The sequence below is a fragment of the Scyliorhinus canicula genome, chromosome 29 (genome assembly GCF_902713615.1).
Source record: "Scyliorhinus canicula chromosome 29, sScyCan1.1, whole genome shotgun sequence".
Taxonomy (NCBI): Eukaryota; Metazoa; Chordata; class Chondrichthyes; order Carcharhiniformes; family Scyliorhinidae; genus Scyliorhinus; species Scyliorhinus canicula.
In genome coordinates this window covers 12,305,882-12,331,243 of record NC_052174.1, presented here as the reverse complement: position 1 = coordinate 12,331,243, position 25,362 = coordinate 12,305,882, and the positions used below count along the sequence as shown (strand labels likewise).

Genomic DNA, 25,362 nt, shown 5'->3' with positions numbered 1-25,362 from the left:
CTGTGGGAACGAGTCGCACATTCTCCCCACTCCCTGTGGGAACGAGTCGCACATTCTCCCCACTCCCTGTGGGAGCGAGTCCCACATTCCCCCCACTCCCTGTGGGAGCGAGTCCCACATTCTCCCCACTCCCCGTGGGAGCGAGTCCCACATTCTCCCCACTCCCTGTGGGAGCGAGTCCCACATTCTCCCCACTCCCCGTGGGAGCGAGTCCCACATTCTCCCCACTCCCCGTGGGAGCGAGTCCCACATTCTCCCCACTCCCTGTGGGAGCGAGTCCCACATTCCCCCCACTCCCCGTGGGAGCGAGTCCCACATTCTCCCCACTCCCTCCGGGAGCGAGTCCCACATTCTCCCCACTCCCCGTGGGAGCGAGTCCACATTCTCCCCACTCCCTGTGGGAGCGAGTCCCACATTCTCCCCACTCCCCTGTGGGAGCGAGTCGCACATTCCTCCCCACTCCCCGTGGGAGCGAGTCCCACATTCTCCCCACTCCCTGTGGGAGCGAGTCCCACATTCTCCCCACTCCCCGTGGGAGCGAGTCCCACATTCTCCCCACCTTCTGGGTGAAGAAGTTTCTCCGGAGTTTCCCACCGAACTCCTCGTTGACACTTTGATATTAGCGGGTCGAGTTGCGTTCTTCCCCACACGAGGAAACAGTCTCCCCGTACCCATTGCGCAGAAACCTTCCTGAATTGTAAAGACCTCAGTTAGGAGGAAATAAGCCAGGTGCAGATTGGGCGCGTCCATCGCTGCTCATTTCCCTGTCCCTCCTGCCTGAGGGTGATCCCTTGGGTGTGAGGGCTCCCTCGTCAGGGACGCTCCGAAGACAACCCTGACTCATTCCCACTGCCTGGTTACAGCTGGGCGGGCCATCGGGAACGTGGACTCGCCCCCAATCCTAGCCGGGAGAATGTGGGCTGTGATGGCTTCCACGGTTGATTGCCTTCCCCACACTTGCTGGTCATGGTCAGGTAGAGCATCCGACTGGAGACACTCCCCTTGCATTGAGGGGCATTCACATTAATGAGATCCCAGAATCAATACCTGGAGGCCATTCAGCCCATCATGCACACTAGCCCCTTTGAAAGAAGTATTCAAACAGTCCGACTCCTCCCTCCCCGCTCTTCCCTAAAAATGACATTTCCTCAGCAATTGCTTATTGAAACTCGTTATTAAGTCTGTTTTGGTCTTCCCTTCGGACACCAAGCTCCTGATTGGATTTGCGCCTTTCCCCTCCGTTGTTTTAATCCGGGCAGCGGCCGTCGCAATGTGTCTCTGCCCCAGGAGCTGGAAAGTGAGGCGGAAAGAACGGGACTCGACCCGCTCCTCTTTATTGTGACCCTTAACCTTTCAGGGGTCGGTGCGGAGGTTCCACGGCACGGTCCCGCCCGTCTACAACCCGATTGGCTTCCTGGACCTCAACAACGCCTTCCGGACGCTCGACAAGATGGCGGACGAGGTGCGTAGCGCCCGCCTGGCGGGCGACCGCTCGCCTCGTTGCGCGGCAACGGTTTGCATTCACCCAGCGCCTTTCTGGGCCGTGAGACGTCCCACTGCCCTTCGCAGCCGATCCCGTTCCATTGTGAAGCCCGGTCACTGAGTCAAGGGAGAAAATGAGGCCGCTAATTCGTGCACAGCAAGATCCCACGGGGCGATAATGACCGGTTCGGTGATGTTGATTGAGGGGTAGCCCAGTGCCGGCCTGGGAGTGTTGGGGGGGGGGGGGGGAGGAGGAGGAGGCTACCCGCCCCATCAAAACTCAACATCAACGGACCTTTAGATTTATGGTCAAGTCACTTCGCAAACAGCAGACGCCGGGAACTTTTTCAAATATTCCTTCATGAGATGTGAGCGACCCTAGCCGGGTCCAGCATTTGTCGCCCATCCCTAGTTACCCCTCGGGAAGGTGGTGGGTGAGCCGCCATCTTGAACCCGCTGCAGTCCCTGTGGTGTAGGTACACCCACTGTGCTGTTAGGGAGGGAGTTCCAGGATTTTGGCCCCAGCGACAGTGAAGGAACGGCCGATATATTTCCCAGTCGGGGCGGGGAGTGACTGGGAGGGGAGCCTCCAGGTGGTGGGGTTCCCAGGGATCTGCTGCTCTTATCCTTCTAGATGGTAGAGGCCGTGGGTTTGGAAGGTGCTGCCTAAGGAGCCTTGGTGAATTGCTGCAGTGCATCTTGTAGACGGTACACACGGCTGCCACTGTGCGTCGGTGGTGGCTACATAACTTCACCCTAAACCCAAAGGGGACTTTGTCAGTTTAGGTCGAGCAGTGGCTCATGTAGTGGGAAGCTCTCTGAGGTAAAAGGTTGTGGGTTCAAGTACCGGTGCGGCACTGAGGGAGTGCCGCACTGTCAGAGGGTCAGTACTGAGGGAGTGTCGCACTGTCAGAGGGTCAGTACTGAGGGAGTGCCGCACTGTCAGAGGGTCAGTACTGAGGGAGTGCTGCACTGTCAGAGGGTCAGTACTGAGGGAGTGCCGCACTGTCAGAGGGTCAGTACTGAGGGAGTGCTGCACTGTCAGAGGGTCAGTACTGAGGGAGTGCCGCACTGTCAGAAGGTCAGTACTGAGGGAGTGCTGCACTGTCAGAGGGTCAGTACTGAGGGAGTGCCGCACTGTCAGAGGGTCAGTACTGAGGGAGTGCCGCACTGTCAGAGGGTCAGTACTGAGGGAGTGCCGCACTGTCAGAGGGTCAGTACTGAGGGAGTGCCGCACTGTCAGAGGGTCAGTACTGAGGGAGTGCCGCACTGTCAGAGGGTCAGTACTGAGGGAGTGCTGCACTGTCAGAGGGTCAATACTGAGGGAGTGCCGCACTGTCAGAGGGTCAGTACTGAGGGAGTGCCGCACTGTCAGAGGGTCAATACTGAGGGAGTGCCGCACTGTCAGAGGGTCAGTACTGAGGGAGTGCTGCACTGTCAGAGGGTCAGTACTGAGGGAGCGCCGCACTGTCAGAGGGTCAGTACTGAGGGAGAGTCGCACTATCAGAGGGTCAGTACTGAGGGAGCGCCGCACTGTCAGAGGGTCAGTACTGAGGGAGTGCCGCTCTGTCAGAGGGTCAGTACTGAGGGGAGTGCTGCACTGTCAGAGGGTCAGTACTGAGGGAGTGCTGCACTGTCAGAGGGTCAGTACTGAGGGAGTGCCGCACTGTCAGAGGGTCAGTACTGAGGGAGTGCTGCACTGTCAGAGGGTCAGTACTGAGGGAGGGCCGCACTGTCAGATCGTCTGTAATGAGAGAGAGAGTTTAAAACGGAGCCTGCCAGCTCTCACAGGTTGGGCAGCACGGTTGCACAGTGTTTAGCATTGCTGCTTCACAGCTCCCAGGTCTCGGGTTCGATTCGTGGCTGGGTCACTGTCTGTGCGGAGTCTGCACGTCCTCCCCGTGTCTGCGTGAGTTTCCTCCGGGTGCTCCGGTTTCCTCCCACAAGTCCCAAAAGACGTGCTGTTGGGTGAATTGGACATTCTGAATTCTCCCTCTGTGTACCCGAACAGGCGCCGGAATGTGGAGACTAGGGGCTTTTCACAGTAACTTCATTGCAGTGTTAATGTACGACTACTTGTGACAACAATAAAGATTCTGATTATTATTAAGGAAGCCGTGATCACTATTTGACAGCAACGTTTCTGCCCAGAGTGCTGTGTCCATACCTATACTGCAATCAGAATCGTTATTGCCCTGTGTGTGTTGGGTTAGCTGCCTCATTTCCTTCACACCTACCCGGCCTGGCACAGTTGAGCTGGAGTCGGCTCCTGCAGTTCGCTCAGTAATTTACAAAGCGTGTTGGGCACGGTTTGGAGTGCTGCTGTCGGTCTATCAGAGACTCTGATCACTACAGACATCCTGTGCTGACACAGTCACAGGATGTGGTGAACTGTAGCTTCTCGCTCGCTACAGGCAGGTTCATCAGAATCATTGCGGTGCAGACTGAGGCCATTCGGCCCGTCGTCTCTGTACCGTCTCTCTGTACGAGCATCGTGGCTCAGTCCCGCTCCCCTGCCGTTGCCCCGTAAACCCCCCCCCTGCACCTTCTTTCTATTCAAGTATTCATCTCCCATTCCCTTTCAGACGCCTCGAGTGAACCGGCCTCCCCCACACTCCGAGGCAGCGCAGGGCAGCACGGTAGCATGGTGGTTAGCATAAATGCTTCACAGCTCCAGGGTCCCAGGTTCGATTCCCGGCTTGGGTCATTGTCTGTGTGGAGTCTGCACGTCCTCCCCGTGTGTGCGTGGGTTTCCTCCGGGTGCTCCAGTTTCCTCCCACAGTCCAAAGATGTGCGGGTTAGGTGGATTGGCCATGATAAATTGCCCGTAGTGTCCTAAAAATATAAGGTTAATGGGGGTTGTTGGGTTACGGGTATAGGGTGGATACGTGGGCTTGAGTAGGGTGATCATTGCTCGGCACAACATCGAGGGCCGAATGGCCTGTTCTGTGCTGTACTGTTCTAATTCTAATTCTAATTCTAATCTCAGACCCCAACCACTCGCTGGGGGCAAAAGGCTTTTCTCAAATCGCGTTTGCTTCTTTTGCAAATCACTTTAAATCTGTGCCCCCTCTCGCTCTCGATCCTGTTACGAGGGGGGAGGGGTTACAGTTTCTCCCGATCTACTCTGTCCAGCCCCCCTCGTGATTTTAAACATCTCTGTCAAATCTCCTCAGTCTTCTTCTCTCCGAGAGGAACAGTCCCGACCTCTCCCAATCGATCCCCATCGCTGAAGTTTCTCATCCACGGAACCGTTCTTGGGAACCTCTGAAATGAAACTGAAATGAAAAATGAAAATGGCTTATTGTCGCGAGTTGGCTTCAAATGAAGTTACTGTGAAAAGCCCCCTAGTCGCCACATTCCGGCGCCTGTTCGGGGAGGCTGGTACGGGAATTGAACCGTGCTGCTGGCCTGCCTTGGTCTGCTTGGTCAAAGCCAGCGATTTAGCCCAGTGTGCTCAACCAGCCTCTTCTGCGCTCTCTCCAATGTGTTCATTTCCTTCCTAAAGTGTGGCCCAGAACGGTGCACAATATTCCAGCTGAGGGTATACTCATGTCTTGTATAAGTTCAGTGTAACCTCCTCGTTCTTGTACTCGACGCCCCTATTAATAAATCCCGGAATACTCCCTGCTTTATTCATTGCGGCCGGAATGTGGCGACTGGGGGATTTTCACAGTACCTTTAGAACATAGAACAGTACAGCACAGAACAGGCCCTTCGGCCCTCGATGTTGTGCCGAGCAATGATCACCCTACTTAAACCCATGTAACCCGTATACCCGTAACCCAACAATCCCCCCCATTAACCTTACACTACGGGCAATTTAGCATGGCCAATCCACCTAACCCGCACATCTTTGGACTGTGGGAGGAAACCGGAGCACCCGGAGGAAACCCACGCACACACGGTGAGGACGTGCAGACTCCGCACAGACAGTGACCCAGCCGGGAATCGAACCTGGGACCCTGGAGCTGTGAAGCATTGATGCTAACCACCATGCTACCGTGTGGCCCCCAATTTTGTTGCCATGTTAATGTCAGCCTACATTAAAGATTATTATTATGCCCAGGATTGCTGACAGTATCACATAGAACATCGAACAGTACAGCACAGAACAGGCCCTTCGGCCCTCGATGCTGTGCCGAGCTTTGTCCGAAACCAAGATCAAGCTATCCCACTCCCTGTCATTCTGGTGTGCTCCATGTGCCTATCCAATAACCGCTTGAAGGTTCCTAAAGTGTCCGACTCCCACTATCACAGCAGGCAGTCCATTCCACACCCTAACCACTCTCTGAGTAAAGAACCTACCTCGGACATCCCTCCTGTATCTCCCACCCTGAACCTTATAGTTATGCCCCCTTGTAACAGCTACATCCACCTGAGGAAATAGTCTCTGAGCGTCCACTCTATCTATCCCCCTCATCATCTTATACACCTCTATTAAGTCGCCTCTCATCCTCCTTCGCTCCAAAGAGAAAAGCCCTCGCTCCCTCAACCTTTCCTCATAAGACCTACTCTCCAATCCAGGCAGCATCCTGGTAAATCTCCTTTGCGCCCTCTCCAATGCTTCCACATCCTTCCTATAGTGAGGTGACCAGAAACGTGCACCCAATACTGCAAATATCTCAGTGACAATCTGTGAGACTGGGGGTGCCAGCAGCTGGTGGTGGTGGTGGGCAGTACAGGCCGAACGTGCCCACGAAACCCACACCCTGGGCATCATTTCAAAGACCAATTGGGAGATGGGTGGTGGTGGGGGAGGGGGGGGGGGGAGAGCGGGGGAGGGGATGTTGGTGTGGGATCAGCCAGAGGTCGTGTTGTCAGGAGATGGGAATAACAACGACTTCCCTGTCTTGCAGATCCCTCGGGAAGCTCCCTGGAAACATTCCAGCGCCGAGCAGCTGGACTCCATGACGGCCAAGGAGTTGATCGAGCGGATGGCTTGGGCTGAGTACGGAACACCAGCCCTTCAATTTATCACCTTGGGATTGACAATCCTGGGAATAGGCAGGAAATCCTCAACCTGAACCTTGCTTCTCGTGAATGCGTGGGAGGAGGAGGGGGGCGGGGGGGGGGGGGGGGGGGGGTGGGGGGGCTCGATTACTGTTCTCTGTTCTACCTCCGGCGTTTCTCTCTTTCTCTCTCTCTTATCTTTTCTCTCTCCGGGCGGGATTAACCAATCCGGATTCTAAGTGCTCCCCTCACTGGAGGAACCGAAGTGTTTCCCAGTGACGCTCGGAGCGACCCCGACATGCCGTTCAATGCGTTGGACCCTGACCACCTCCAGAGTTGGCCAGTGTGTCCCTGATTATGTGTGACCGTGAGATCGACCGGTAACCTCGCTGGGTTTTGTGACTGATGTACCATCAATTGAACGCGAGATGAGTTGCTGGACAAAAGTATGGCTTTAATCAGTTAGATGTTAGCCCTGCGGTTGACTACAGTATAAGGACGACCGCCGGGAGTACTGGGTATTTATACCCCGCCCTGGAGGCGGGGTTAACTCAGCCTCTCGACCAATCGGGGAGCCGTCACATGACTGGTCTCAACCAACCGGTCGAGAGGCGCATGACCGACCAGGGCCAATGGTAAGCCGGTGTTCTGCACCAATGGCAGAGAGCTATGCTAATCATACCACCACAGTGACTTCCTCTGTGCTTTTGCGCATTGCTAATCCCCCGTCTTCTGATCCCCCTCTGAGCAGATCCACGAGGAATACCTTCAATATCTTTGTCAGGATGGTGTTCTGCGTGGAAGCTCACGAGATCTCGGCGCTTTCCCTCCTGTGCATGATAAAATGCGGATATGGGATTGAACGGATCAGCAATATCGCTGGAGGGGCTCAGGTAGGACATTTATTTGGAGCGACTTATTTTGAGTCTGTAGCTGGGACATCCAAGGCTGACATTTCCCAGTCAGGATGTGCACACAGAGAACAGCAAAGAAAGCATTTCGAAAGACCGGGAAGCAAAGAGCTCGACGCATGGAGCAGACATTTTAAAGCATTGTGATTTTTTTTTTGTATTATTCGTTCAAGGGATGTGGGCTTCGCTGGAGAGGCCAGCCTTTGTTACCCAGCCCTAATAGGGGCTGGTTTAGCACACTGGGCTAAATGGCTGGCTTTTAAAGCAGGCCAGCAGCACGGGTTCGATTCCCGTACCAGCCTCCCCCCGAACAGGCGCCGGAATGTGGCGACTAGGGGCTTTTCACAGTAACCTCATTTGAGGCCTACTCGTGACACTAAGCCTTTTTCATTTCATTTCTTCTTTGTCCATTTATCCCTCAGTGGACATTGATTGTCAGGACATTCGTTGCTGTTTGTGAGAGTTTGCCGCGTACAAACTTACTGCCATGTCGCAGAGTGATCTGGCCCTGGGGGGGGTTCCCCCACGGTGGCCTGGCCCGCGATCGGGGCCCACCGATCCGCGGGCGGGCCTGTGCCGTGGGGGCACTCTTTTCCTACGTGTCGGCCGTGTCAGCCTCCGCGATGGCCGACACGTAGGTAAACCCACCTCCCCCATGCGCCGGGATAACATCAGCAGCCGCGGACTCGCGCCAGCCGACGGAGTCCCTACGGCCCGGGCTGGTGTGGCGCCAAAGGCCTTCCACGCCGGCCGACGGGGCGCAAACCACTCCGCCGCCGGCCTAGCCCCTGAAGTGGACGGACGATTCCGCACCTTTGGGGCGGGCCGACGCCGGAGTGGTTCCCGCCACTCCGTCCCACCGGGACCTCCCCCCCCCCCGGGTCCGGGAGAATCCCGCCCTATCTCAGCGAGTCCCAAAGCCGATATTCCCAGTAAACCCCCGATTGTGTACCTCATTGGAGGATTATTTGATTACCTTTTGAAAGCTCCGATTGAATTTGCCCACACTACACCCTTCGGCAGCGCGTTCCCGATCCGTACCACCCTGCCTGTGCAAAAGTGTTTATTAGCCCTTTTCCAATCACGTCTGTGTCATCGATGACGACTTTCTCAATTGAGAGGGTTTGGGGAAGGGAGATTGAGGAATTTGGAGCCGCTTTGAAGGAGTTAGCCCAAATCTCATTGGATAGCAGGAAGAGGCTGGATGGGCGAATGGCCTCCTCCTGCTTCTCTGTCGCTCGGTGACTGGTGATGCCTTGGCAGTGACCGCCCCACCTGCTCCCTTTTGGCCCTGCAGGAGCGGAAGTTTATTGGCGGAGCGCAGACGATCAGCGAGCGTCTGGCCGACCGGATCGGGAGGGACAGGGTCCGACTGGGGTCGCCGGTGGTGAGGGTGGAGGAGGAGGCCGACGGCGTGAGCGTCACCTGCGAGGGGGGCGAGTCGTTCGAGGTAAGAAGAGATCGGAGAGGTCGAGGGGGAGGGGGGGCGAGGAAGGTGGAAAAATCGCAAACTCCCCTTCCCCGCCAAAGCCCTTCGAGCAAGTCCAACTCAGCAAGACGTGTTCTGAGGTCAGGGGGAGGGGAGGGGGCGTGGGAGGGTATGAAGGAGGATGGGAATAGAGGAAGAGAGTGGGGGAAGGAAGAAAGTGAAGTGGGGGAGAGGGGTTACTGAGTGACGGTGTGAGGGAGCTGGATTAACATCAGTAGAGATACAGTCAGTAACACAGGGTGCTGGGGGAGAGGGGTTACTGAGTGACAGCGTGAGGGAGCTGGATTAACATCAGTAGAGATACAGTCAGTAACACAGGGTGCTGGGGGGAGAGGGGTTACTGAGTGACAGTGTGAGGGAGCTGGATTAACATCAGTAGAGATACAGTCAGTAACACAGGGAGCTGGGGGAGAGGGGTTACTGAGTGACAGTGTGAGGGAGCTGGATTAACATCAGTAGAGATACAGTCAGTAACACAGGGTGCTGGGAGAGAGGGGTTACGGTGTGACAGTGTGAGGGAGCTGGATTAACATCAGTAGAGATACAGTCAGTAACACAGGGTGCTGGGGGAGAGGGGTTACTGAGTGACAGTGTGAGGGAGCTGGATTAACATCAGTAGAGATACAGTCAGTAACACAGGGTGCCGGGGGAGAGGGGTTACTGAGTGACAGTGTGAGGGAGCTGGATTAACATCAGTAGAGATACAGTCAGTAACACAGGGTGCTGGGGGAGAGGGGTTACTGAGTGACAGTGTGAGGGAGCTGGATTAACATCAGCAGAGATACAGTCAGTAACACTGGGTGCTGAGGGAGAGGGGTTACTGAGTGACAGTGTGAGGGAGCTGGATTAACATCAGCAGAGATACAGTCAGTAACACTGGGTGCTGAGGGAGAGGGGTTACTGAGTGACTGTGAGGGAGCTGGATTAACATCAGTAGAGATACAGTCAGTAACACTGGGTGCTGGGGGAGAGGAGTTACTGAGTGACAGTGTGAGGGAGCTGGATTAACATCAGTAGAGATACAGTCAGTAACACAGGGTGCCGGGGGAGAGGGGTTACTGAGTGACAGTGTGAGGGAGCTGGATTAACATCAGTAGAGATACAGTCAGTAACACAGGGTGCTGGGGGAGAGGGGTTACTGAGTGACAGTGTGAGGGAGCTGGATTAACATCAGCAGAGATACAGTCAGTAACACTGGGTGCTGAGGGAGAGGGGTTACTGAGTGACAGTGTGAGGGAGCTGGATTAACATCAGTAGAGATACAGTCAGTAACACAGGGTGCTGGGGAGAGGGGTTACTGAGTGACAGTGTGAGGGAGCTGGATTAACATCAGTAGGGATACAGTCAGTAACACAGGGTGCTGGGGAGAGGGGTTACTGAGTGACTGTGAGGGAGCTGGATTAACATCAGTAGAGATACAGTCAGTAACACTGGGTGCTGGGGGAGAGGGGTTACTGAGTGACAGTGTGAGGGAGCTGGATTAACATCAGTAGAGATACAGTCAGTAACACAGGGTGCTGGGGGAGAGGGGTTACTGAGTGACAGTGTGAGGGAGCTGGATTAACATCAGTAGAGATACAGTCAGTAACACTGGGTGCTGGGGGGACAGGGGTTACTGAGTGACAGTGTGAGGGAGCTGGATTAACATCAGTAGAGATACAGTCAGTAACACAGGGTGCTGGGGGAGAGGGGTTACTGAGTGACAGTGTGAGGGAGCTGGATTAACATCAGCAGAGATACAGTCAGTAACACAGGGTGCTGGGGGAGAGGGGTTGCTGAGTGACAGTGTGAGGGAGCTGGATTAACATCAGTAGGGATACAGTCAGTAACACAGGGTGCTGGGGGGAGAGGGGTTACTGAGTGACTGTGAGGGAGCTGGATTAACATCAGTAGAGATACAGTCAGTAACACAGGGTGCTGGGGGAGAGGAGTTACTGAGTGACAGTGTGAGGGAGCTGGATTAACATCAGTAGAGATACAGTCAGTAACACAGGGTGCTGGGGGAGAGGGGTTACTGAGTGACAGTGTGAGGGAGCTGGATTAACATCAGTAGAGATACAGTCAGTAACACAGGGTGCTGGGGAGAGAGGGGTTACTGAGTGACAGCGTGAGGGAGCTGCATTAACATCAGTAGAGATACAGTCAGTAACACAGGGTGCTGGGGGAGAGGGGTTACTGAGTGACAGTGTGAGGGAGCTGGATTAACATCAGTAGAGATACAGTCAGTAACACAGGGTGCTGGGGGAGAGGGGTTACTGAGTGACAGTGTGAGGGAGCTGGATTAACATCAGAAGAGATACAGTCAGTAACACAGGGTGCTGGGAGAGAGAGGTTACTGAGTGACAGTGTGAGGGAGCTGGATTAACATCAGTAGAGATACAGTCAGTAACACAGGGTGCTGGGGGAGAGGGGTTACTGAGTGACAGTGTGAGGGAGCTGGATTAACATCAGTAGAGATACAGTCAGTAACACAGGGTGCTGGGGGAGAGGGGTTACTGAGTGACAGTGTGAGGGAGCTGGGGGAGAGGGGTTACTGAGTGACAGTGTGAGGGAGCTGGATTAACATCAGTAGAGATACAGTCAGTAACACAGGGTGCTGGGGGAGAGGGGTTACTGAGTGACAGTGTGAGGGAGCTGGATTAACATCAGTAGAGATACAGTCAGTAACACAGGGTGCTGGGGGAGAGGGGTTACTGAGTGACAGTGTGAGGGAGCTGGATTAACATCAGTAGGGATACAGTCAGTAACACAGGATGCTGGGGGTGAGGGGTTACTGACAGTGTGAGGGAGCTGGATTAACATCAGTAGAGATACAGTCAGTAACACAGGGTGCTGGGGCGGATTATTTGTGGTGTGAAAGGAGATATTACAGAGGCCTTACTTTCTGCCCGTGGTTTGGGAGGTGATAAAAGATGTTTCTATGCGTGAGGCTATCTTTTCATTATTTCTTTCCAAGACCCTTCGTGGTGGGGCCCATTCGCTGGCCGCCTCTCGTAATGAATGAGTTTGTTTGTGGTGCAGTTTCGAGATTTTGCTGATAAATGGTCCGCCCTAAACGTGGAGCTCACCTCCTATTTGTGTCTCCGCTCCTTGTTCCGCCCCTCACCCTATCCTGCCCTTCGACCCCCTCCTCCCCCCCCTTCCTGCCACCCCCCCCCCCCCCCGCCCCCCCCAGGGTATGTTTGCCATCTCAGCCGTGCCGCACGCCATCCTGCAGAAGATTAGTTTCCTCCCGCCTCTGCCGGCCATGAAGAGTCAGCTCATCCAACGGATGCCCATGGGCTCAGTCATCAAGACTGTCGTCTTTTACCAGACAGCTTTCTGGAAAGAGAGAGGTAAGCCCATTTAGCGGAGGAGGGTGGCGGGGGCGGGGGAAGGTTGGCGTTGTTCACAGGGTTCGGCCTCCCCGCAGGATGTGCCTCAGAGAAGGTCGGGTGAAAGGTTGCGCTCCACCGAATCCTGCGATGCGGGGAGATTGAGTGGAGCCACCCCATCGTCCCTGGAGTTTCAAAGAATGGGAGGTGGTTTTGTTGAAACGGTTAAAAACTGCCGGGGGTTAACAGTCTGAGAGAGTTAAGGTCACTAAGCCAATCCGATGGACAGACCTCTATTCCCCTCGAGCCCCCGATTTGTTATGGGCCAGGGTTTAGAGAACCCCAAAGTGTATCATGGAGTTCCCCTGACCCCCCAATGTTTACTAGATAGTGGTATGGGGAGCACACGGCCCACCCTACAGGTGTGGGGCGGCAGAAATGGAAAAGTGTTTTTTAAAGCAAAACAATGTTTATTCCATGAACTCAAGTTAACCTTTTTAAAACATACAGTGAACATATTAGCAACCATCAATTCAAATACAACCCCCAACGACTACAACACTAAGTAATCCTTTAAGCTTTCCGTTTAATATCCAGAAGAGTTAAAAAAAATAACTTTTAACAGAAGTACATCAGGTTAAAGTCACTACTGTTATTAGTTTTAAATCGCCGGATCTCGAACAACGACGAGTCTGAATACAGGAGGGAGATAGAGAACTTAGTGGAGTGGTGTAACGACAACAATCTCTCCCTTAATGCCAGCAAAACTAAAGAGCTGGTCATCGACTTCAGGAAGCAAAGTACTGTACACACCCCTGTCAGCATCAACGGAGCCGAGGTAGTGATGTTTAGCAGTTTCAAATTCCTAGGGGTGAACATCACCGAAAATCTGTCCTGGTCCACCCACGTCAACGCTATCACCAAGAAAGCACAACAGCGCCTTTACTTCCTCAGGAAACTAAGGAAATTTGGCATGTCCGCATTAACCCTTACCAACTTTTACAGATGCACTATAGAGAGCATCCTCTCGGGCTGCATCACAGCCTGGTATGGCAACTGCTCGGCCCAGGACCGCAAGGAACTTCAGAGAGTCGTGAATACCGCCCAGTCCATCACACAAACCTGCCTCCCATCCATTGATTCCATCTACACCTCCCGCTGTCTGGGGAAAGCGGGCAGCATAATCAAAGACCCCTCCCACCCGGCTTACTCACTCTTCCAACTTCTTCCATCGGGCGGGAGATACAGAAGTCTGAGAACACGGACGAACAGACTCAAAAACAGCTTCTTCCCCACTGTCACCAGACTCCTAAATGACCCTTTTATGGACTGTCCTCATTAACACTACACCCTGTCTGCTTCATCCGATGCCAATGCTTATGTAGTACATTGTATATATTGTGTTGCCCTATTATGTATTCTCATGTATTTTCTTGAATTCTGTTCAATTCCCTTTACTTCCCATGTACTGAATGATCTGTTGAGCTGCTTGCAGAAAAATACTTTTCACTGTACCTCGGTACACGTGACAATAAACAAATCCAATCCAATCCAATCCAATCACCAAGGGATCTATTTACAGTCTTTAGATTACAGAGAGAGATTCATACACCTAATGCCTGTGACTGCAGCTATCCAGCTCTGAAAACGAAACTAAAACACACCCTGCAGCAAACAGCCTAAAACAAAAGTAAAAAGCTGACAGAGAGCCCAGCTCCACCCACACTCTGACATCACTGATTAACACCCATTTCATCAAGGTACATTTCTTAAACACCCATTTCTTAAAGGTACTCTCACAAGACACTACCACAGTGAATTGAGGCTTCCCCCATCATTGAGCATCTTAAAGACTGACAGCTTGTTTTGGGCTGAGGAAGGGAGTAGGCCTTGTGGCGCAGTGGGTTAGTGCCAGGTTCGAGTCCCACCCCGGGACTTGGTGGCCAAGGAAGCCAACTGCTAACGGTAAGAGCGGGAAAGACTGCTGGTCAGCTGTGTGATGTGAAGAACGTTCGAGCCTCCATCATAACTCCTGGCCGCAAAATGCGGTGAACGGTTTACGTTGCCACGGCAACTCTGACCCCCGAGTGAACTGTAACCCCCCACCCCCCCCACCAACACCAAGGGGGGATCAAGAGAGGAACCGAGGTGAATCACCTGTGTGTTGATTGATGGCAGAGCAGACTCGAAGGGCTGAATGGCCTACTTCTGTCGCGATGAGCGACCCCACGAATGAACTTCCAGTTCGAGCACAGTGCAAGAGGATGTTGAAGTTGTCTTGACCTTCCCTTGTCCACCCCCCCCCCCCCCCCCCCACCCAGGGTTCAGTGGCTGCTCCGTGTCGGATACCGGAACCGTTGACTGCAGCATCGACGACACAAAGCCCGATGGGAGTCACCCGGCCATCATGGGATTCATCGTGTCGGACAAGGCGCGGAGAATGAGTCTGGACACCCCTGAGCAGAGGTCAGATCAACCGGGAGCAACGAAGGGTCATTGGCAGGAACCGACAGATGTTGGGATCCTCCACTTTCTGGTGGTGGGGGGGGCGGGGGGGGGGGGGGCGGCGGGGGGGGGTCACCATCAGTAGCAGAGTAGTTATGCAACTGGATTGCGGGGAGGGGGTGGGGGAAGGAAATCTGTCACCCTTACCTGGTCTGGCCTACATTGGGCTCCAGACCAATATGGCCGATGGGAGGGGACACGGGTGTGGGATTATACCCCAATCGGAAGAGGTAGTTGGTTGCACTTGTAAGCACGTTGGTCATTGTAGAGGTGAGGGGTCAAAGGCCACACAAGGGGGGTTAGGGGTTACTGGGAGATACGGGGATGGTGCAGGCTTATGGAGTTGAGTCTGTGATTGGGTTAGCCGGCCTAAAGGGGCTTTGTCTCCTGTTTCTTAGGAAGTGGTGAGGTCAGGGCGGGCATAGAATCATAGAATTCCTACAGTGGAGAAGGAGGCCATTCGGCCTATCGGGTCCGCACCAACCCAGGCCCACTCCCCCGCCCTATCCCCATAACCCCACCCTAACCTGCACATCTTTGGACTTGTGGGGGAAACCGGAGCACCCGGAGGAAACCCACGCACACACGGGGGGGGGGGGGGGGGGGGGGGGGGGAACGTGCAGACTCCGCACAGGCCGAAGCCGGAATTGAACCTGGGTCCCTGGCGCTGTGAGGCAGCGGTGCCAACCACGGTGACGCCCGTGGTGTGAAGAATCTGGTAGGGACAGGGAAGCAAGGGGTTGGTTGGAGCTCAGGAGGAAGGCCAGAGAAAGCACCGATAGAAAAAGTGATGACGGAGGGAGAGACGGAGAGATGAGATGGTGATGGGAATATCTCCCCGATGATTGGGCTAGCCAGGAAGTGAGGGAGCTGGTATAATTTGAGCGGAAAGGTCAGTGTTGCATTATTGGTAGGGCTTTCTACTCCCTTATCTGAGCTTACTCACAATTTTCTATTTCTCTATTGCCAGGAAGGAAAGTGTCTGCAAACATTATGCCAAAATCTTTAAGATGAAGGAGTTTTTGGATGTGAGTAGCGCGGATCCCCAACACCGCCCCCCCCCCCCCACCCCCACCCCAAAGCCCCAACCCCCACCCCTCCCTCACCCCCCGAAGCCCCAACCCCCACCCCTCCCTCACCCCCCAAAGCCCCAACCCCCACCCAGAACGGACTCCCAAACAGGATTGGCAAGATCTTGAAGAAGCGCCAAGCCGACTGAAACCAGAACCGAGCTGATATTGTACACCTGGGCTAAATCGCTGGCTTTGAAAGCAGGCCAAGGCAGGCCAGCAGCGAGGGTTCGATTCCCGTACCAGCCTCCCCGGACAGGCGCCGGAATGTGGCGACTAGGGGCTTTTCACGGTAACTTCATTTGAAGCCGACTCGTGACAATAAGCGAGTTGGGCAGCACGGTAGCATTGTGGTTAGCACAATCGCTTCACAGCTCCAGGGTCCCAGGTTCGATTCCCGGCTTGGGTCACTGTCTGTGTGGAGTCTGCACATCCTCCCCGTGTGTGCGTGGGTTCCCTCCGGGTGCTCCGGTTTCCTCCCACAGTCCAAAGATGTGCAGGTTAGGGTGGATTGGCCGTGCTAAATTGCCCGTAGTGTCCAAAATTGCCCTTAGTGTTGGGTGGGGTTACTGGGTTATGGGGATAGGGTGGAGGTGTTAACCTTGGGTAGGGTGCTCTTTCCAGGAGCCGGTGCAGACTCGATGGGCTGAATGGCCTCCTTCTGCACTGTAAATTCTATGATCTATGATCCCATGAGACTAGCTGGCAAAGCTGGGGGTGGGGGTGGGGGTGGGTGGGGGGGGGGGGGGGAGAGGGGGGGGGCAACTGGGAATGGAGGGGCTGAGATGGGGAGAGAGGGAAGGGGGGGAACTGAAGGGAGTGGAGGGGGGTGTGGATGATGGTGAAAGGAGAGGCAGGAGAACGAGAGAACGTTTGGACAAAGAAATTAGGTTTGAGAAATGGGGAAGGAGAGGGGGAGATAAGAAAGTGTGAGATAGAGGGGGGGAGGTAGATAGAGAGGGGGAGGTAGAAAGTGTGGGAGAGAGGGGAGGGGTAGAGAGATGGGGAGATAGATAGAGGGGTGATAGAAAGTGTGAGATAGAGAGGGGGGAGGTAGAAAGGGAGGGGAGATAAAGTGAGATAGAGAGAGAGGGAGATAAGAAAGTGAGAGAGAGAGAGGGGGTGATGGGGAGATAGAGAGAGAGAGAGAGGGTGATGGGGAGATAGAGAGAGAGAGAGAGGGGGGTGATGGGGAGATAGAGAGAGAGAGGGGGTGATGGGGAGATAGAGAGAGAGAGAGGGGGGGGTGATGGGGAGATAGAGAGAGAGAGAGGGGGTGATGAGGAGATAGAGAGAGAGAGATAGAGAGAGAGGGGGTGATGGGGAGATAGAGAGAGAGAGAGAGGGGGTGACGGGGAGATAGAGAGAGAGAGAGAGAGGGTGATCGGGAGATAGAGACAGAGAGTGATGGGAGATAGAGAGAGAGAGAGAGGGTGATCGGGAGATAGAGAGAGAGAGAGAGGGGGTGATGGGGAGATAGAGAGAGAGAGAGAGAGGGGGGGTGATGGGGAGATAGAGAGAGAGAGAGAGAGGGGGTGATGGGGAGATAGAGAGAGAGAGAGAGAGGGGGGTGATGGGGAGATAGAGAGAGAGAGAGAGGGGGGGTGATGGGGAGATAGAGAGAGAGAGAGAGAGGGGGTGATGGGGAGATAGAGAGAGAGGGAGAGAGAGGGAGGTGATGGGGAGATAGAGAGAGAGGGAGAGAGAGGGGGTGATGGGGAGATAGAGAGAGGGGGAGATAGATAGAAAGTGTGAGATGGAGGGAGGAGATGGAGAGAGAGCGAGAGATGGATGGGGGAGATGGAGAGAGAGATGGTGACGGGAGAAAGGGAGATGGATAGGGAGATGAAGAGGAGGGGTGATGGAGGGAGGGAAATGGAGACAGAGAGGGTGGCGACGGAGAGGGGTGATGGAAAGGAGGAAATGTAGAGGGAGATGGAGCAAGGGAAATTGGATGAATAGTTGTATAATCGATTGTCTCAGTGATTTGAAGCTGCCTCATGGATGACTCCATAACAAATTCATCCTCATTCACCTCAATCTCTTCTATTCCATTCAGCCTAAAGACTATATCGAGAAGAACTGGATGGAGGAGGCTTACTCAGGAGGAGGATTTTCAAATACTTTCGGTCCGGGCGTCCTCACATCCTTTGGAGAGTGAGTTCAGCCAAGACAAGACCCAATGTCCTCAAATCCCAACCGATTCACCTCTAAAATATACCCTTACTCGCATATATCTGACTGGGAAGCACTCACTGAACAATCCTGAGTGCGCTCGCAGCACTAACAACCAGTTTAAGATAATTTGTCAAGTTCAAAACGGGGCTCATTTATACTCGCTCTCGTGATGTACCCTCATTCGCAGGAAGCCACTGTCTGCAAACAAAAGGGATAAGGCCAAGCCTTGTGCTTGACTGTTTAAATGCCCCCTCAAGAGAAGTTAGGGATGCGGGCGTGGCTGTGGTGGACTCAGTCCGATCCACGGGCAGGGGGGACTTTGTCAGGGGGTGGGGGCGCTGTTGGAGGTGGGGGGGGGGGTCACAGGCCGGTCAAAGGGCGACCTGACGTGAGGCTCTGCGTTGTTCGCCACACGTCGGGTTGAGCGGACTCACACCGACCGGTCAGTTTGTTGAGTCGTGTTCCCGTGTCTTTTGCAGCTTGACTCACACCCACTCTGTCGCTCACTCTCCAGGGCGCTGCTCCAACCTGTTGGCAGAATCCATTTCGCTGGCACCGAACTTGCCACTGAGTGGACCGGGTACATGGATGGTGCGGTTCAGGCGGGCGAGAGGGCAGCTCGCGAGGTGAGTGGGACCTCCAGAGGCGAAGGGGGTCGGTGGGGGGGGGGGGGGGGGGGCTGCAAATTGGGAAGGCGGATGACTGTCCAATCACTGATGGTTTGAGATGGATGGCGCGTGACTGTCCAATCCCTGGTGGGATAGGGATGAGGTGTGACTGTCGGGGTCCTCACTCAGTCTCATATCGAATAGGAGGCCGGAGCAATGCCCGAGTACCACTCCCCCCTCTTCTCCTCCCCCCCCCCCCCCCCCCACCCCCACCCACCCCCACAGCCCTTGCAGAGTCTTCCTTTTTGGATTGCCAACCCTGTCGAATCAAGAGATCCTGAGGTAAAATGTTGCCTGGGTGCATGGAAAACTGGGCATCAATTGGCAATTGAACTTGACGCATCCAAGGGGGCGGGGGGGGGGGGGGGGGGGGGGGGGGGGGGGGGGACGATTGCGTGGCGGTAATGTCACTGAACTAACGATCGAGAGGGCGGGGTGTGGGGGAACGTGGGTTCAAATCCCACCACGGCATCTGGAGGAACTTAAATTTATTTACAAATCCGGAATTGAAAATAAGTCTCGACGACGACCGTGGCAACATCGATTGTCGTAAAATCCCATCGGATTCACTGATGCCCTTCAGGGAAGTAAACCTGCCGCCCTTACCCAGGTCTGGCCGACATGTGACTCCGACCCACAGCCAATAGGGGGGTGACAGGCCTGCGAATTTCTCTCAGCAATGGAATAGCGTCTTTGTTCCTTCACAGGTATTGCACAGGCTCGGGAAGACGGACCCGATTGAGCAAGAGCTGCCGTCGCCCGCTGCCGCCCCGCCCGCGTCCGCAGACCGTTCCTGGCTTCCAGGCGCGTTGCCCTCGATCGACGCCCTCCTGCGTTTTGGCGGGATCGGCCTGGCCGCTGGCCTAGCCTGGTTTTTCCAGTCGAAGCTTTGAGCTCATTGAGGAGCCCCGGGCTGCCCCGTTCTCCACGGGCCCTGCCAGGCCTGCCGGGCATTTCCGGAACCTTCCGTTCTTACCTCAGACGTGCGCAAGCGCCGTTGTCGCTACCGGGTGTGCGGGGAGGGGAGGCGGAAGTTTCCGGAACATATCGACACGGGAGTAATCCAATTGGAAACGAAAGACTTTCGGCAATCTCTGACCAGTTCTCGCGTCAATCGAAATTTCCTTTATTTCTAAATCATTCGTTTGGATTAAATTGGACTAATTTATCTCATTTTTGACACGCATTAAAAGAAATAGATTTAATTTTCCAATCGGCTGGTGATTGATCAGTTTTAAGGCAGTGTAGACTAAACAAAGGCCATTCTTCCCATCGAATGCTATACAAACAGCAGATCTTTTGGAATCTGCAGTCACGAACTCAACATTCCGACCCGTTGCGCCTCCTGGGTTCCTGTTCCGAGACTGCGCCGAGGGCGTGTGCCGCGCAGTTGGCGATCGATGAGACCTTAACCGGAGGCCCCGCCCGCCCTCTCGGATCCCACAGCCAACGTTGGGAACGAGGAGCCAACGTACGCCCCTCCGCCGACGTCCCAGAAACAGATTCTGCGCGCTCCCACCCTCGCTGATTGTGGGATCATGCTGTGCGGCAATCGGCTGCTGCACTTCCAAACGTCCAACAGGGACGGAGCGTCAAAAGGTAATTCGTCGGCTGTGAAGCTGTTGAACGAAAAGGGCGCTATATAAATGCAAGTCTTCTCAAAACTTCCCCGTCTTGGCCAATATTCGTCCAGAAACTAAATCTCGCAGCTGATTGGATCGTCTCGCAGGAGTACGAAGGAGGGTTTATTAAAATTCACACACAACTTGTGTCCATATTTTCTACCCTGCCCCCGGTCACCTTGCTGTCTATTCCCTAAAGGAAGGTGATTCTCAGTCATAGTTCATCCAACGTGACACCTTCGAAAACGGCAGCTTTACTCTGTATCTAACCCCGTGCTGTACCTGTCCTGGGAGTGTTTGATGGGGATAGTGTAGAGGGAGCTTTACTCTGTATCTAACCCCGTGCTGTACCTGTCCTGGGAGTGTTTGATGGGGACAGTGCAGAGGGAACTTTACTCTGTATCTAACCCCGTGCTGTACCTGTCCTGGGAGTGTTTGATGGGGACAGTGTAGAGGCAGCTTTACTCTGTATCTAACCCCGTGCTGTACCTGTCCTGGGATTGTTTGATGGGGACAGTGTAGAGGGAGCTTTACTCTGTATCTAACCCCATGCTGTAACTGTCCTGGGAGCGTTTGATGGGGACAGTGTAGAGGGAGCTTTACTCTGTATCTAACCCCGTGCTGTACCTGTCCTGGGAGTGTTTGATGGGGACAGTGTAGAGGGAGCTTTACTCTGTATCTCACCCCGTGCTGTACCTGTCCTGGGAGTGTTTGATGGGGACAGTGTAGAGGGAGCTTTACTCTGTATCTAACCCCGTGCTGTACCTGTCCTGCCCTTCGCCTTAAAATGATGCCCCCTCATTATTGACCCTTCAACAAAGGGGACCAGCTGCTTGCAATGCAGTCTTTTGGGCACTTGTGTTCCTATCATGAGGAAACTAAGGTTAAAGGTCAGAGGGCGAGCAGGCACGTCTCACCAGGGATAAGGTCAAGGTCAACAGGGGCAGTTCTGATGTGATGGCACCCAGCTTGTGTTTGTAAAGCTGACCGACGGAGAGAGGAACGGACGCCCCGAGGATGTGGGGCCTTCCTGTTTGTTGATGGTCTGGCAGATCGCCATGGCGAGGTGGACAAACGCACAGTGAGGGATTAACCGTTCTCCGACATTGGAAAGCCAAATAAGGAAATGTTCCCCTGACCTCGGCACGTCCCAGTCATGTGAGGTCGTAGGCGTCCGTTCAACTGGAGGTCAGAATGAGGGTTCCCCCTGAACTAAACCATGGAGTGCGTTCCCCACCCAACACCACTCTTTATGTATAGCTGGTTCACGTTTTATGTACGCTGGTACCTTATGTAAGAAAGCAACTTTTATAGAAACAGTTATCAAATTCTTCGCTGCTACATCAACGCTTGTCTGTACATGTTGATTGCTGAAACAACAAACTGCCTTTGTAACATTGTTTATTTTATATTTCTGTCAAATTCTGCATTCTCCCTCGGTGAACAGACGCCGGAATGTGGCGACGAGGAGATTTTCACGGTAAATTCATTGCAGTGTTAATGTAAGCCGACGTGTGACACGAATGGAGATTTGGTAAAACAAAAAGCGTTGGGCGGCAGGGTAGCACAGTGGTTAGCACTGTTGCTCCACAGCGGCAGGGACCCCGGTTCGATTCCCGGCTTGGGGTCACTGTCTGCGCGGAGTCTGCACGTTCTCCCCGTGTCTGCGTGGGTTTCCTCCGCTTTCCTCCCACGAGTCCCGAAAGACGTGCTTGTTGGGCGAATTGGACATTCTGAATTCTCCCTCCGTGTTACCCGAACAGGGGTCGGAATGTGGCGACTAGGGGCTTTTCACAGTAACTTCATTGCAGTGTTAATGTAAGCCCACTTGTGACACGAATAAAGATTATTATTGCGAAATTATTGTTGATGTATAATTCTAATCTTTCACCGAGTTCATCTTTAGCTGTGCACTGTGAGATTCTCCGTCATGCCAGAACCCTCTATCGGCGCGGGATTCCCTCCGTCCCGGCCAATGGGGAGCGCAGGATGGCGCCGGCGAAGAATCCCGTACAATAAGTTTCGCAAAAATATGGAATGAGGGTGTAGGAGGACATTTTCTCAATTTGCAGCATTTGTGTGTGTTATCTCCCTCCTGTGGCCCACGGAGAGACCTCCATTTCCGTTCGGCTTGTGGCGTGCGAGCTTCCCAGGTCGGTGCGCGAAGGCCCACCCAGCTGGGGACTCCAATCCGAGCGTCGAAGCCGGCCCTTTAAGGGACGGGCCTGTTGGTTTGCCCTAACGCGAGCCATCATGTGCGCATCGTTACTGCCATGGACAGATTTATTGCCGATTAAAATAAATCTTTATCCTTCCGATCACCGGCTCCCCGTGGCCGTTGAAGTGTGTGAAGTCATGAGGGGTTCAGGTGGGGCGGATGGTGTCGTAGTTCACTCAGGGGGACCGCGTTGCCGGGGCAACGGGCCTGTTGTAGTCTGGGGCTGTGGATAGTGATGGCCGTGGCTCAAACTCTCCCTGGCCGAGAGGGATTCTCACCGACAGTCACAGGTTTGATGCTCAACCCGTTTGGCTACTCTATGAATGCGGCACCTGGGAGTGTGAGCTGCTATTGGTGGAGAAGGCTCACTGCCCATTGGCCCGAGTGTTGTCTTCCCATTGGCCGAGATGAAGGTAGCTCCGCCCACGAGGCGGAGTATAAGAACCCGTGTTTCCCAGCAGCCATCGTTCTTTCAGTACTCAAGCTGCTGGGCACGCTTCTTGTAGATTAAAGCCATCGATTCGGACTACTCCTTCATTTCTGTGGTTATTGATCGCGCATCGGAAGCAAAACATTGAGGAAGAGGCAAGTGAGGTAAAACTATCCGTATCTATGGACACACAAAATGGCCGCTTTTCCATTGTCAAATTGGGTTAAATTCCTGGAAACACTTTTTACCCGCATGGCGTACAGTGGCTTCAGGAAAAAGGCCACAGACATCTCCTCAAGGGGTAACTGGGAACGTGGGAGTCTTTGTCACATCCTCCAGGGCGAATGATAAAGAAATGAACAGACATCGCCACATTCGAGGCAACCTCAGCCGTGAGTATAAAAACGGGGCATTGGGTATAAGAATTGGCAAGTCATGCTACAGCTGTGTAGAACCTTAGTTAGGCCGCGCTTGGAGTATAGTGTTCAATTCTGGTCGCCTCACTACCAGAAGGATGTGGAGGCTTTGAAGAGGGGACAGAAGAGGTTTACCAGGGTGTTGCCTGGTATGGAGGGCATTAGCTGTGAGGAAAGGTTGAATAAACTCGGTTTGTTCTCACTGGAACGATGGAGGTTGAGGGGCGACCTGATAGAGGTCTACAAAATTATGAGGGGCATAGACAGAGTGGATCGTCAGAGGCTTTTCCCCAGGGTAGAGGGGTCAATTACTAGGGGGCATAGGTTTAAGGTGCGAGGGGCAAGGTTTAGAGGAGATGTACGAGGCAAGTTTGTTTACACAGAGGGTAGTGGGTGCCTGGAACTCGCTGCCAGAGGAGGTGGTGGAAGCAGGGACGATAGTGACGTTTAAGGGGCGTCTTGACAAATACATGAATAGGATGGGAATAGAGGGATACGGAGCCCAGAAGTGTGGAAGGTTTTAGGTGATCGGCGCAGGCTTGTAGGGCCGAAGGGCCTGTTGCTGTGCTGTACTGTTCTTTGTTCAAGGGTGGAATCACCCAATCAGCTCGGTCGAGAAGGTCAAAGTGCCCTGGGTGGGTAATGAAGCGCGGGGGGGGGGAAGGCATATAAAGGGGTTGCGTTGTATCTTTGAATCAAAAGAAATAGATTGCTGATGTAGTGGGTTTAAAGTAAGATCAACAGGTTTATTGGATAGGTCTTCATGTGCAAGGGTTGCCAGTATGCTTGGGACAAAAGCTCGCGAAGCAGCCAATGGCGATGCACATGTCACGTGACTCGATTCTTAAAGAGACATTGCACACAATTACAATAACACTCATATATCAATCCCTCTCCCTTTACTACCAAGGCCCAACACAACTACTATTTTAACATAATCATCGACATCCTTACCCATGTGCAGGCATCGGATTATTGTATTGTACTAACACGGTCAGTAAGGTAGATGATCGAGTGGACGTCTGTTTCTCGCTGGGTTCCTGCGAACCTCGGGGGGCTTTGATCGTCTCGACCATAGATGTATTTTCAGGGTCTCCAATAGACGTCTCTACCTCGGGAGACGTCTTTTTCAAAAGCAGGATGGGTAATCGCCGATACTTCTGCTGCATTCTCGTCTTCTGCCGACAGACGAGCGGCCACGCGGTCAGATGGAACAGGGATGGTTGCCTTCTGAGGTAGCCCGGGGCACGGGAACGCTTGACGCCCATTGACCACACATTGATCGGTGCGGTGTCTCCATTGTCATTGGCATCGTGTCGGGTATTGGGCGAGCCTGAGCCAATGCCGGCGTAGGGACTTCTCACGGGTGGGGCGACTGTCCGCCGACGCTTGTTCTCGCTGTTGAAACGACTGTCTCCTCGACTCACTTTCCCGTCTCAAGACCTACGACCCAACGATGTCTCGTCCGGCAAGAGGAGGTCAAAGGTCGTCCTCACTTCCCTTTTCATCAGGAGCAAAGCGGGCGTTAAATGTGTGGGAGAACCTTGGGCAGTTGCACATATTTGGATATGTTGCTGAAAGCGTGTTCTGCTCTCGTTTTCTAAACCTCGCGACGATCTCGTGGAGTTTGTCAATGTGCCTCGGTTGGTGACTTTATTCAAACCGCGTCAAGCCACTCGGAGAGACGACCATCAACATGTCATCGGTCATAGGGGCAGCAGGGTAGCATGGTGGTTAGCATAAATGCTTCACAGCTCCAGGGTCCCAGGTTCGATTCCCGGCTGGGTCACTGTCTGTGCGGAGTCTGCACGTCCTCCCCGTGTGTGCGTGGGTTTCCTCCGGGTGCTCCGGTTTCCTCCCACAGTCCAAAGATGTGCGGGTTAGGGTGGATCGGCCGTGATAAATTGCCCGTAGTGTCCTAATAAAAGTAAGGTTAAGGGGGGGGGGTTGTTGGGTTACGGGTATAGGGTGGATACGTGGGTTTGAGTAGGGTGATCATTGCTCGGCACAACATTGAGGGCCGAAGGGCCTGTTCTGTGCTGTACTGTTCTATGTTCTATGTGCCCCTCGAATGGACCAACGCTGTCAAAGTTCCGACATTGCCAC

General features: G+C 54.0%; 1 protein-coding gene across 2 annotated transcripts in view; it reads left to right on the top strand.

The window, feature by feature from the left end:
* LOC119958431 (amine oxidase [flavin-containing] A-like) overlaps nt 1–20,563 on the top strand; it is a 36,303-nt gene extending 15,740 nt beyond the window's left edge. The window contains exons 4-14 of one of the 2 annotated variants that reach the window (XM_038786971.1): nt 1,358–1,462; nt 6,342–6,433; nt 7,187–7,328; nt 8,644–8,796; nt 12,011–12,170; nt 14,471–14,615; nt 15,625–15,682; nt 17,784–17,881; nt 18,417–18,528; nt 19,278–19,551; nt 19,689–20,563. In XM_038786971.1, the coding sequence (XP_038642899.1) occupies nt 1,358–1,462; nt 6,342–6,433; nt 7,187–7,328; nt 8,644–8,796; nt 12,011–12,170; nt 14,471–14,615; nt 15,625–15,682; nt 17,784–17,881; nt 18,417–18,528; nt 19,278–19,463 (1,251 nt within the window). In that variant the 3' untranslated portion in view covers nt 19,464–19,551; nt 19,689–20,563. The remainder of the gene's footprint in view (nt 1–1,357; nt 1,463–6,341; nt 6,434–7,186; nt 7,329–8,643; nt 8,797–12,010; nt 12,171–14,470; nt 14,616–15,624; nt 15,683–17,783; nt 17,882–18,416; nt 18,529–19,277; nt 19,552–19,688) is intronic. The other variant, XM_038786972.1, reaches the window with a different exon arrangement.
* Nucleotides 20,564–25,362: the final 4,799 nt, after the last annotated feature.